Source organism: Zootoca vivipara, chromosome 13 (assembly GCF_965207765.1).
Source record: "Zootoca vivipara chromosome 13, rZooViv2.hap1.1, whole genome shotgun sequence".
NCBI classification, from domain to species: Eukaryota; Metazoa; Chordata; class Lepidosauria; order Squamata; family Lacertidae; genus Zootoca; species Zootoca vivipara.
In genome coordinates, this window is record NC_142596.1 from 53,925,305 (window position 1) to 53,938,881 (window position 13,577).

Sequence of the window (13,577 nt, forward strand, 5' to 3'; positions counted from 1 at the left end):
ATTTTCAGGGCAGAAGCTATAGAAGCTGCCATGCTCTGGAACAAAGACATGCCAAGCTGCCAAGAGTCAAGCCACAAGGAGCTTTGCCACAACAGTCCAGGATTTAAATTTTGCCATCCTGATAGCAAAATACAGTATGTTTATAAAGTCCTTGTGCAACTTTAAATGTTAATAAAGTGGCAAGGTGTGCCACCTTGCTGAGAGAAGGTGCTGCCATGATGTTGGTTGTTTAGTTTAAATAATTATTTATTTAGAAATATAATAGCCCCATGTTCTTCCAAAAAATGGAAATAAGCAAACTCAGATTCAAGTTAAAAGTTTTTCTAATGATTAGGCAAGATCAAGAAAGTTTAAGGATATACTCGAGTATATTTTATGGCATACTTGAAATTTTGAAAAATAGACTTTTGCTTTCAATGCGCAATTACCTGCCATGGCTGCAAATTTTGAAATGTCAGCCTCCCTCCTTCCACTAAACGACTAGGCTTGGGACTGGATTCACGTAGGACATGCAAAGCATGCGCCACAGCAAACGCAGCATTGTAGACATTGTAGCTGTGGCCAAACATGCTCATTTCAAAGAAAGTACTAGGAAGACTCTCCAACTTCTCCTGGCCAGTGCAGGTATTCTTTCCCTCCACATTCCCATCAGAATGTCTTAATGAGCAGCTGAATGACTGCTCCCAGAAATTCTGAATGAAACCATCTCCTTTTGCCCAAGAAGGTTCAATGATCTCAAGAAGACTTTGGAATCCAAGTGGCTCCCTTGAGCGAAGCGTGATGGATAGGGTACCGTGGAAGCTTTCTATATCCCAAAGCTTTTGCATAGATGTTGCACAGAAATCCCAATGGGATGTAACAATCCAGACTTTACCCACAGGTGGCAATGCATACAATGTTGCGAAAAACAACAACATTCTCAAAACTGGCATGGCTGGATCTTCTCCATATACAAAACATGCACTGACTTTTCTATCTTGAAGAAGTGGGTATTTTTCCAGTTGGGAAGTTACAGTGTCTATCAGCTCTTCCATAAATGTCCTCTTTGCTGTTCTTAGTATGAAGGCATAGCAGATGCCGTTCTGATCAAGCAGTGGAACCACTGTGTGCAAAAACCTGTCCCCATTCTCATCATCCACAGCAAAGAGCCCAATCCATGTCCATCTGAAATGGTGAAGGAGCCTGACTACCCCAATGTACTGGTGGGCTTCCTTGGGGACCATCTGATATAAGGAAGAAAACAATGTTTTGTCATCCTGCACAGGGGTAAATGATCCATACGTGAGCTGAAAGGAAGGAGGGTGTGTTGTATCGATTAAAAGAACGCAAAAATATGAGCCATTGTTGGAAAATTCCCATCAATGCATTTGTCTCACCTGTGGAATCTTGTAGGTGGCAAAAATGCTAGCCATGTTGGCAGAGGTTTCAGTAGCAAGTCCGCCAATGACAGCTATCAGTTTACTCTGAGTATCACACTTGTAGTTGGGAACAAACCTGTGTTGTGTGGAAAGGAGGCTCAGGCTGGCTTTGTATGTCGTCCTTGCCACATAGTAGCTGTTGAGGATGTGGAAGCCCAAAGAGATGTTGGGTAGGATTTGGGGATTCTCATTGATCTCTTTGACAGCAAGCAGCAAAGCCAGAATGTGCTGGTAGTTCTTAGGAACGGACCTGTAATGAGAGTTACTGTCTGTTTAATGAGGCAAAGGAAAGGGCATTTCTTGCTTTCATCGTTACTACTCTCATGGTTGAGCTGGAACCTTAAAAAGTCTGAAAATATTGAGAAATAGAATACAGTTATTGCAGGATATAATCTATTAGCAGGTCCTTTTAGATGAAATATATAAGGAGGATTTCTTGAAAAATTTTTCCGCTGTACGAAAAGACTCTGAGTAAAGAGCCATTTCCTGCTACATTATGAGGAACTAATAGATCTAGACCACGGTTGGCTAACCTGCATCATGGTGCCAGGATCTAGCCCAGCATACTGTGGGATGTTGTCTGAAAGGAAAAGGCATGTATTGATTTCAGCATCCCACCGCCAACTACTTTCATGATTAAGCTGAACTTTAAAACATTATGAAAACATGAAGATAAGGATTAGATAGGGGAAGAGTTAGCGAAATTTGGAAATAGGGGTCAGAAAATGGTTGTAGCTTCATGGTAGAGAATATGCTCTGCAACCTAGAATGTGCTTTGCATATCAGGCCAGTGTTTCTGTCTCCATTCTGTGTGACTGGACCTGCACTCAGTCAGGGAACATTGCTGGGGTGAAAGCTTCCAGAATAATAGCTGAGATAATAGCTGAGATTCCTGCATTGCAGGGAGGATGGACTGGATGACTATTGGGTCCCTTCCAGCTCTAAGATTCTGTTATTCTAATACATTACTGTGTTGTACAATATAATCTTATGAAGTGAAACAATTCTGGGGTGAAACCCTCACAGACTGGTATGAATGGAAGAGACAGCTGAAACGAAAGATAGGAGTCAACTAATGGTTGACTGGTGTCTCAAAGACTCACTAGGGTCACAATTCACTGTTGCCTTGCTCTAGAGATGTTTCAGAAGTTCCATTCACGTCCATCGGCCTTGGGCACGAAATATTCTCATAACGTAAATAAGAGGCAGGCAAAATAATTGTTCAGCACTGGTTACTGCTGGAATACAGCTTTCCTCACACTGAAAAGTGAATCTTATTAATGAAGCATCCACCACATAAAGATAAGACCACATTATAATCTAAGGCAACAGAAGACCTGGAAAAAATAAAGGGTTCCTTACTTACACGGGTTCACCAATGGACATCTGTGTGGGCACTTCTGTGAACGAAGGACTGTCTTGAAAGAGGAAGACCTGAGAAACAATCTCTCCAATGACAAAATCACCCGGCTGATAATATTTGTGAGGTATAGGAAGGGGATCATTATATATGCTGCAATTAATAGAATGCACCTTGCACACACTATAAGGGAGCATTACAAGAAGCAGCACTATTGCTGCTGTGATCCTGGTAAGGAAATGTGTCCTCAGGACGGAGACGGCCATAGTTTGCCTTCTCCCCTTCATGCATTCTCTGAAAGCATGAGTTTCGCTGCCGTCTTTCATGAATGGCGAAGGACTCAGCATGTACAGATTGAAAGCCTGGCTTGTCTGAGGGTCTCCACACCTAGGCCCCTTTCAAATGGACAAAAATGTTTCTTTCCCCGCCTCACAAAATATGGAAGCAGAAGAAGAATGACCAGTATGAAAGGTATTACAAAACACTAGTCCAAAATAACATGGGGGCCACTGAGGTGTACGTGCCTAGATTTGAGATGCGTTATTTTAGACTAAGAAACTCTGAACTGGATGGTTAACTGAAGGAGGAGCGGGGCACATAATTACTCACTGCGCAGTCTTTTTGTTTTAGATCATAGCAGAATCAGCTGGCCAAAGCACACCTTAACATATAAGGGAGAAATGACCAAGCACTTTGTAACCCCAACACCATTTATGAACAACATGCAGAGTTTATAATATTTCCACATGCTATTCTTGTTGATCTTGTTAGTGGACTCTGGAAATCTACTGAGATTCAGGAAGGAAAACAATAATTTTCACAATGATTTGTGAGATAATCACCTCCTTAGTGGATTGGTAACTTTTGAGGTGTTACAATAACACGAAAAAACAGTTTATATGCCCATTAACAAAAACAACAACTCTACAAGTGTTATTTTCTCCTTTGAAGAGGACATGGCATGCTCTGGTAGATGCAGGCTGCCTCTGGCCAAGGAAAGAGCAGAATCAGTCACAGACAAAATCACGTATATTTCATATACAAATATGGTCCTGGTGAGACATGACTTGGTTACATCAGGACTGAACTGTTGCAATGCAGGCTGTGTGGGCTGCCAGTTAATTCTGTTTGATAAGTTTGATAAGTCAACTGGTATAATACCAGAGGCTAGAATATTGAATAGAACCAGAAATTGAGGTTAGGGGACTCAGTCCTTGCAACAGTTTCCCACCTTGGAAAGTGGTTTAGAATCACTAAAACTACTTAATATTGAGTGTGGCCAGTCTTCATGCAGACGGATACATCATTGTGAGCTTCTTCCATCTAGTATGGTGAAACCAGCATTAAAACGTGTCACAGTGGCCGGAGCGGGCTACTTCAGAGGAACGACTCTACACAGCTCTGCATTTTATCTTTTATTGGTGCTGCGTATTTACAGTGCTGAAGGAAATGCTATTTACAGAGACACATCTCATCCGCTAGAATCAGAACCTCCGAATGGCGTTTGGTGCGTTTTTCTCCAACATAACAACTTTGGTAGACCCATCCTCTTCCCTCTCCGCTTTCTGCGCAATTCCGGAGTTGGGGGGATGGGTCTGCCCCCCTTGCTTGCCCCTTCCTGTCCCACCTGGGACCCTGGCTCCGCTACCTTGTCTGAGCCTCGGACACGACTTCCTGCTTCCCCACTGGAATCGGAACTCTCCCTGCTTTCCCCTGCGCTCGGGGATGGGCTTGAACTCAGGAGGGGAGGGACTTCGCGATATCCCCTGTCCCTCACAAAAACGGATATTCTCATTGTACTCCACATTCAGCACTATCCATTGGGAGGTTAGATTGCAATACATAGACCCCAATTTCCAGGGGGCCATACAAAATAAAATCCAGCATTTATAAAATAATATGCCAGTGAAAAGTTAGTCTAGAATTGTGCCCTTGATATGTGAATTTATCTGTGGATTATCCCCCATCCGGTGGGTGACGAGCATAAAACAGCCTATATGGAGTTTGAAATGTTATAAACCAAAACTTCATTTTACCACTTTGGCCTGCTAACCCTGTCATGGTCTGCTATAATTTATTTCCCTCATTTTTATTTTTATTAATTATTACAAATCAAACCAAATTATTTTAATTTAATACAATTTCTTAAAATCAGGTTTCCCACTCCTGTTCCAAACATATGATCATCATCATTTCCTTACATTGCCGCATCATTTCTTAGAGCCAGTTGACATCCTTCACTTGCTGTTAAACCATTGTTCCAGCTGGCTGCTTTTTCCACCCTACAAACAGCACCTCCATTACATCTTATAAAAAAGTCTTCCCTTTCACGTATGTGTTGGTTCCAGACCTTGTGTGCTGGGAGAGTTAATGACTATCTTCCATTGTTAAATTATTTGCAGTGTTTATATGGATGGTATAATGTTTGTCGACCAGTGTACGAGCTGCAGCCATAAATAACTCACAGAATGCATATGCAAACGCCATTAAAATTCTGCTCTGGAGTTCTTCCTCAGCACACAGTTAAAAACAAAATCTCTTCTCAATTTCAGCCTCTTTGCCACATCTGGTCAGCAGTAGTTCATTCTCTCCCCCCCCCCCACCTGCATTCAACAGCACTCCAGGAATAATTTTAAATAAAGTCCATTCAGCTTCGGTCGGGGGGGGGGGCATAGTAAAACCTTGTTAAATTCCTTGTTGAGCGTAAATCAAAGGCCTCTCCCCTTTTTCCCAAAGTAACCAACAGAATAACATAGCAGCGGCTACACACATCCTTTTCCTTATCAGGGGAAGACAGGAAAAAAGGAGACCATTTGAAAGCCATAAGAAAGCACAAAGCACCTTGTCTTCCCCTCCCTTTCCCAGCTGTTGTAAGGATTCTCAGGCTTCAAAGAAAACATTCAGATACCTTCAAAGAGCCAAGCCCAGTCCTTTTGGCAGGAGACTGATTGCAGCCCATTAGCATATGTCGGTCCAGGAGCGCCTCTTGCTTAATGCCAATTGGCTGTTAAGTCTCGACCTCAAGATGCCCACACGTCATAGCTGCCAAGTTTTCCCTTTTCTCGCGAGGAAGCCTATTCAGCATAAGGGAAAATCCCTGTAAAAAAGGGATAACTTGGCAGCTATGCCACACGTTTCAACGTTGAAGAGAAGATTAAAATTACAGTAACAAAATACAACAAGCTACAGTCTCAAGCCACTGCTCTCACTGACTTACGACTAGTCTGATGACTCATCTGAGTGTTCGGCATTGTTCCGCCTCCCTTTATCCCTCTGTGGGAACCACACCTTCTTTCTCCTATTAAGTGACATCTTAAGAGCTTTTGGAGAGCTGTTTCCTGATATCTCTCTAAACTGGTCACTCTGCTCCCCCTCTGCATTCCCCAATTCTGGGCCACCATCCAAATCAGTCAGCTGTGAGTGTTCACTTGTTGACCCTATGCTGACATTGTCCAAATTATGCAGGAACCAACCACAAATCATGCCAGAGACGGAAGAAGATGAAGAAGAAGAGTTTGGATTTGATTTCCCGCTTTATCACTACCTGAAGGACTCTCAAAGCGGCTAACATTCTCCTTTCCCTTCCTCCCCCACAACAAACACTCTGTGAGGTGAGTGAGGCTGAGAGACTTCAGAGAAGTGTGACTAGCCCAAGGTCACTCAGCAGCTGCATGTGGAGGAGTGGAGACGTGAACCTGGTTCCCCAGATTACGAGTCTGCCGCTCTTAACCACTACACCACACTGGCTCTCATCCACGGAGGCTCATCCATGACAGGGACACACTCCCAGGTCGCACCTGCTCTGCCTTTCAAGTTGGGAGACATGGGCTTGAGAGGCACAGCAGGATGCAGTGAGTTCCCCAGGCCCCACTGGAGAACACTGCAAGGATTTTTCCTCATCAATCCTGGCTTTCCCTTGCCTGAACCTCCTCGCTGCCCGCCATTGAGTTTGTGACATGGCCGGAAACCCATGGTCTGTTATAATTAATGACATTTTCTCCACATCATTCTTTCTTCTAGGATGATGAACAGGGCAGCGCATGTGAACCTCATTCCTCTACCTTCACATAATTTAATGCTCCTTAAATTAAGGCTGCCATATATCCGGAATTGATGTCCAGGGGGAATTAAAAAAATGACCTTTTTTTGGTAACTTTGGGGTTTGTCTCAACCAATATGGTACTGGAAACAGATGGTCAGGTGGTGCATCCACAGCAGTGACCAGAAGAGGAACAGCTGCTGGGAGGAGCGCTGAGAGAAGAGATGCTGTGGTGCATCTGCTGCAGCAGCACAACCGGATGCCTTCATCTGCCCCAGCTGCAACCAAACTTGTCCTGGTTTTTACTTTTTGAAATTCGTCCTCCTCAATGGCCACACACTATGGATCATAGCATGGATCAGATATTTTCCCTCAAGAACCCCTGAAAATGTCTGTGCTGATATGCTTGGAGACGGCTGGTATGCAGGATACGTTGAAATGGGTCAGAGAGCCTTTTCATCCTGGTGGGCCAGATCTTTATCTCCCCTGCATTTGCAGGCCAACTTTGGCAGGTGGGAGGTCCTACCCACCTGCCAATCATCTGACATCATAAAGATGCTGCATGATTGCCAAATGGACTCTCCAGCCCACCGATTAATGCTAGCTCAGGATGGTGGAGGAACAAATTGCCAAAGCAGGATTGAATCCCCCCCATTGGTCAAAGTGCACTTCTGTCCTCCATTAGGGTACATCAGCCAGTTTTCTATGGGGACTCACTGGCACCTCAAGGCTAAGGGAGCTGTCCAGCATTAGGTGCTGAAATTTCCCCAAGAACAGCACTTTCTCATACTGTACTCTGAATTTAGGGCACATGAACTACTCGACCATCACTGCACCACCTAAATGAGAAGCACCATCAACTTCATCATTATTTTGGGCAGGGATAAAAGGGCGACAGGGTGTGTTCTGCATCCTCATTCCCAGCCACTCTATCCAATGCAAGAGTCTGCAACCCAAAGGGAAAACTCAGCCTTCCATGTACTCAGCCAACAAATCTAAGTGGCTTGTAAGAAGCCAGAGTAGAATAAGGAAGGATTGGACACCTCCACAGAAGCTGGTGCAGAGGGTGTGTGTGTGTGCGTGTGTGTGTGTGTGTGTGTGTGTGAATCCTACTTTCTGCAGGATTTGGAAGAGCCAGCCAGTTCCCAGGTGGGACTCACTGGTTCACCCAAACCAAGCAGGATTGAAAGTTTCATCTTGAGCTTTCTGCAGGGTTTGGCCATGCCAGCCAGTTCTCAGCAGGAACGGGGGGGTGGGGGTGGGGCATGATGTAACCAAGTACAATTGAGCTCCCTGCAAGTCAGTTGATGCTGGGGTGTTAAGGAGAGGTCCCCCCTCCACCTCTAATTCATTTTATGACAATTCACCCCCCGTCTGCTCTAACTGAGCCTGCCAATCCAAGATGAAGACTGACAGCTCTGAAACTGTCCAGCTGGGCAGAAACACTCAGGATTGCATCTAATGCTAGTAGGTCTGCTTAGACCCACTGAAAATAACGCTCATTTTTGGGACTGGGTCTACTCTGCGTATAACCAGCATTGGATACAGCCTGTGAATCAGGGCCCATGAGGGTTGTGGCCTGGGGAGAGTTTCAAGGACCAGATAGAGTCCCGTTCAGTCCCTGGGGCTGTTTCCCCAGACTTGGCCTAATGCATTAAAGACAGAATCCAACATTTCATGGCAGATGATTTTGGTCTTTTGCACATACATAAAGCACTTTTGTCATTGTAGGAATGGGCTAGCTGGATTAGAAGAGACCGTGATCTAGGTTGGCAATCCTTCAAAAAAGGATTTTCTCATCTACGTTAAATCAAAGTTCCTTTCTGCCTTGGCAAGTGCCCTAGTGTCAAACTGCCTAATTGAATGCTGCTCTTGCCATCTGCAGCGCCCTCTCCAAGGGGCAGCTCCCCAGAGCAAAAGCCATGTCAAGACCCTGCAATTAGAGATAATTGAGGGAGAGCCCTCATAGCCATCACATATGCCATGTGCAGTTGCAATTAGGAGCAATTGTCACAGATCCAGCTATCGTAACTTGACATTCAGTATGGCAAATAGTTAGTTTATTTTAAACTTTGCTGTGCAATTTTCTGTCCTGCATTGTAAACAGCATTTAGATTTTACATGGTATTAACTGTAACCTGTGTTTATCTGGACACAGTACTTTCCACCTTGTGCCAAACCCCAAAGGCTCAACTCCCCAAAGCCCAAGGCAAGGCAAGGCTGTGCCGTTAGCTATGATTGTCACAGAGCCAGCAGAAAGCGCAATTAAAGCAGCAGCCGGCTTTCTAATTATGAAATAAACTTTGACAAGCAGCTGATAATTGAGTCCCTGCAGAGAAAGAAACCTGCTCTTCTCTCTCTGTGACGCATCTGCTGCCTCCGACACTTTGGTGTCATCATATCAACATCTCACTGGGGCCAGAAGCACCCAGGCAGAGCGGATCAACTCACACAAAATGTTTCTCACTCAACCAGGCAAATATCCTATGTGTATCCCATCACCCTGAAATGCTTAACATTTGAACACTAAGTTTGGACTTGTCCATTAATGTGGGGCTGCCTCTGAAAAGTATTTGGCAACCACATCTAGCCCGGGATGCTGTGGTCGGACTGTGGACCAGGGCCGGTTTCCTGGAGAAGGGGACTCCACTGCTCAAACTATCTCATTGGCTGCCAGTACATTTGCAGGCCCAATTCAAAGTACCCATAATGATACTTAATGTTCTAAGCAGCATAGGGCCAGGATTTTGGAAAGACCATCTCCTCCTAGATCAACCTAGTTGCACAATCACACACACCCCTTTTACTGCCATGATTACCAGGTGGTTTTAAAAGGTTAATATTCCGTATTAGGTGATCTTGAGTACACAAGTATAATAAAATCTCACTCTTTTAGCTAGGACATCATCACTGAACATCTGTGCTCCATGCAAGACAGCTCTTCAGGATAAAGCACAGATTTACACACCATCACCAAGCAGGATTGCCATCTTTTTACCTGTGTGCCATGTTCTTTGCTTTTTGATGTGCCTGGATCTTCAAATATTGCAGGTGACAATGTTTATGAAAAACATCACCTGCTGATTTATATAGAGCACACAACTCTGAATGTCACAGGGGCATGTTCTTACTCTCCTGAGTTAATTGTGGGATATATAATCTAGGTCAAATCTCATATTCCAGACAAAATGGGGCCAACTTGTGCTGAGCCGGGATTTGGCCTGTGTGTGTTGAGGTGGCCTTGTATTGTGCCCACCCAGAGAGATCGAGGGCTGCCCTGAGGTTGGCAGGTGAGTGACAAACTGGCCAACTCTATTCTTCTTGGATGCTCCTTCATACCAGTCATTCTTTGTGCTATATGGCTCTTTATTTCTCCTCCACTTCCAAGCTTTGCCATGTGCACTTGAGCAGAAGAAATAATAGTGGAATGCATTGAAGGGTGTCTTATAATGATTTATTGAGTCCTAGGGGGCTTGTGATTTCTGGCCATTGCCCGATCTATTGTGGCTTTCCTTACCATGAATATTTAGCCCCAACGTATTATAAAATCACAGTAAAACGTTAAACATTAGAAACTAATGTTAATAATAGGATGTTGTCAAGCAGTTTCAATGAAACTCTGCTCTTTGCTCTGGTCACAGCCTTGGTCCTTGGCATCTTCTCTAAGAACGGGGACACTCCCATTGTCAAAGCCAACAACCGGGACCTCACCTACACTCTGCTCCTTGCCCTGTTGCTCTGCTTCCTCTGCTCCTTGCTCTTCATTGGCCAGCCTCACCGAGCGAGCTGCTCTTTACGACAAACGGCCTTTGGCATCATCTTCTCCCTTGCGGTGTCTTGTGTCTTGGCCAAAACCATCACGGTGGTTCTGGCGTTCATGGCCACCAAACCCGGATCCAGGATGAGGAAATGGGTGGGGAAATCTCTTGCCAACTCTGTCCTTCTGGCTTGCTGCTCACTTCAGGCCAGTATTTGTGCTCTTTGGCTCTGCACGGCTCCTCCCTTCCCAGATGTGGACATGAACTCTCTGGCGGAGGAAATCATCGTGGAATGCAACGAAGGCTCTGCCACCATGTTTTATTGTGTCCTGGGGTACCTGGGATTCCTGGCCATTGTCAGCTTCACCATGGCTTTCCTGGCCAGGAAGTTGCCAGACAGTTTCAACGAAGCCAAGTTCATCACTTTCAGCATGTTGGTGTTCTGCAGCGTTTGGCTGTCCTTTGTCCCCTCTTATCTGAGCACCAAAGGGAAGCAGATGGTGGCTGTGGAGATCTGCCCTTCTTTGGCATTGGGATGTAGAGTGATCTTCTTCAATCCTCTGGCCATTGCTGAGTTTTCCAAACTTGCTGGCATATTGGGTGTAGCACCTTAACAGCATCATCTTTTAAAATTTTAAATAGTTCAGATGGAATATCTTTTTTTTTTAATTTTAAAATATCATCTTTATTGAAATTCATATTAAAAAACAATTTCTTAAATTCATACATACCCAAGCAAAATAAAGATATAAATAATAAAGAAATCATACAAAATCATACAAAATCATAAATAATGAAAATAATACTGAAAGTATAACTCATACTAAAATGATAATAAAGATATAACATAAAGAGAATAACCTCACCCCACATCATCCTTAGATTAAATTTAACTAAAAAATGCTCCTATTCATAGTAGAGTCAGATTAACCAAAAAGGAAAAAGAAAGAAGAACAGAAAGGACAAGAAACAGAGAGCCAAAAAAGAGGAAAAAAGAAAAAAAAGGGAAGAAAGAGAAAAAAAAAGAGCAACCAGTATTTAAAAAAAGTAATTTATAAAAAGAACTTCCGATTATCGACTTAACGCCCTTATCCTTTTCCTCCTCTGCTTGTTTTCTCCTAATTCTCTAAAAATAAAACCTCTCCTCCTTATCTTTAATGATTCATTCTCTTCATGCATTCATTAAATTAAGCAAATCACCAACTCTGTCTTAATGCCTTCTTTTTTGAAGTACTCTTCCACTAGTTGCCATTCGTTTTGGATCTTCTGTCTAGGAACGTTCCTGATTGCTGCCGTCATTTTGGCCAAATTCATATATTCCACCATCTTAATTTGCCATTCCTCCAACCCTGGCAGTTCTTCACCCTTCCATTTTTGCGCTATCAGTGTCCGGGCTGCTGCACTCCCATACAACAAAATACTCCTGTTATCTTTGGGCACACTGTCTGGGATCATGCTTAGTAGGAATATCTCAGGTGTTTTTGCGAAGGTTAGTTTTAGCATACTTTTCATTTTCTCATATATTTTATTCCAGAAATCCTGCACACCTTCACACCACCACCAGCAATGCATATATGTACCTATATTTTTGTGACACTTCCAACATTTGTTCGATTCCGATTTATAAATTCTCCCTATTTTCTCCGGGGCTAAGTGCCATCTGTAGGCCATTTTCGTTATGTTTTCTTTTATTGATGTACATGCTGTAAATCTTAAGCTTTCGGACCACAATTTATCCCACTGTACACTGTAGATTATTCTCCCTATGTCTTGTGCCCATTTAACCATACTGCACTTAACCGCCTCATCTTTAAGGTTCCATTCTAACAAATATTTATATAAATTAGTCAAATGTTTGTCTTCTTTATCAAGTAATATTTCTTGTAATTTTGATTTTTTCTCTTGGAAGCCAATTAATTTATGTTTTTGGAATATACTTTGCATTTGATTGTATTGGAGCCAGCTTGTGCAATCTTCTTTTACCTGGTCGTATGATTTTAATACATATTGCCCCTCCTTATTTTCAATCAGCTCACGATATGTTATCCATCTTCCCTTCCTCACTCCTCCCTTCACAAATGTTATCTCAACTGGCGATAACCACCAGGGAATCTTGGGTTCCAAAATCCTTTTATTCTCCTCCCAAACCTTAAACAATGATTTTTTCACTACATGGTCCGTAAATTCTCTATACCTCTTCTCCTTTTCATTCATAAGATACTCATGCCATCCGTAATTATTTCTGAAGCCCTCAATATCCAATAATTCCTTGTCTTCCAAAATAATCCAGTCTCTCACCCAACATAAATTTGCTGCTGCATAATATATTTTTAAATCAGGCACCCCCCACCCACCCCTTTCTTTGCTGTCTGTTAAGATTTTGTATTGAATCCTGGGTTTTTTGTTGTTCCAAATAAATTTACTTAGTTCCCTCCTCCACTCTTCAAATACCTCATTTTTCTCTATAATTGGTAACATCTGAAATAAAAACAAAATTTTTGGTAAAATTGACATCTTTATGGCCGCAATTCTTCCCATCATTGTTAAATTCAAATTACCCCATCTTTCCAAATCTCTTTTGATCTGCTTCCACATTCTCAAATAATTATTTTCATATAAATTTATATTATTTGCCGAAACAACTATTCCCAAATATTTTACACTTTTAACTATTTCCCACCCTATGTCTGTTTCCAATTTCTCCAATTCTTTCCCCTTTATATTTTTCACAATCATTTTAGTTTTTTCTTTATTTACCTTAAATCCGGCTACTTCCCCATATTCCTTCAATTTCATCTTGAGATTAGGTATTGAAAAGCTTGGATCCTCTACTATAATCATAATATCATCCGCGAAGGCTCGGAGCTTAAATAGACTATTTTTAACCCTTAGACCTCTAATATCCTTATTCTCTTTTATCTCAATTATTAAACTCTCTATTGATAGAATAAACAGAAGCGGGGAAAGGGGGCACCCCTGTTTTGTGCCTTTTCCTATTTCAA

General features: G+C 42.8%; 1 protein-coding gene across 1 annotated transcript; it reads right to left on the reverse strand.

Moving 5' to 3' along the window:
- Positions 1-1,358: 1,358 nt before the first annotated feature.
- LOC148683734 (vomeronasal type-2 receptor 26-like) lies at positions 1,359-3,044 on the reverse strand. Its single transcript, XM_088657173.1, has 2 exons — positions 2,785-3,044; positions 1,359-1,668 (listed from the first exon to the last, which is right to left on the reverse strand). The coding sequence occupies exons 1-2, from the start codon at positions 3,042-3,044 to the stop codon at positions 1,359-1,361; spliced, it is 570 nt and encodes a 189-aa protein (XP_088513299.1).
- Between the last annotated feature and the right edge of the window lie 10,533 nt (positions 3,045-13,577).

Coding starts and splice junctions, on each gene's coding strand:
- LOC148683734 (XM_088657173.1), bottom strand. CDS start 3,044: ATGGCCGTCTCCGTCCTGAGGACACATTTCCTTACCAGGATCACAGCA. Junction 1,669..2,784: donor ATGTCCATTGGTGAACCCGT/GTAAGTAAGGAA, acceptor CTCTCATTACAG/GTCCGTTCCTAAGAACTACC.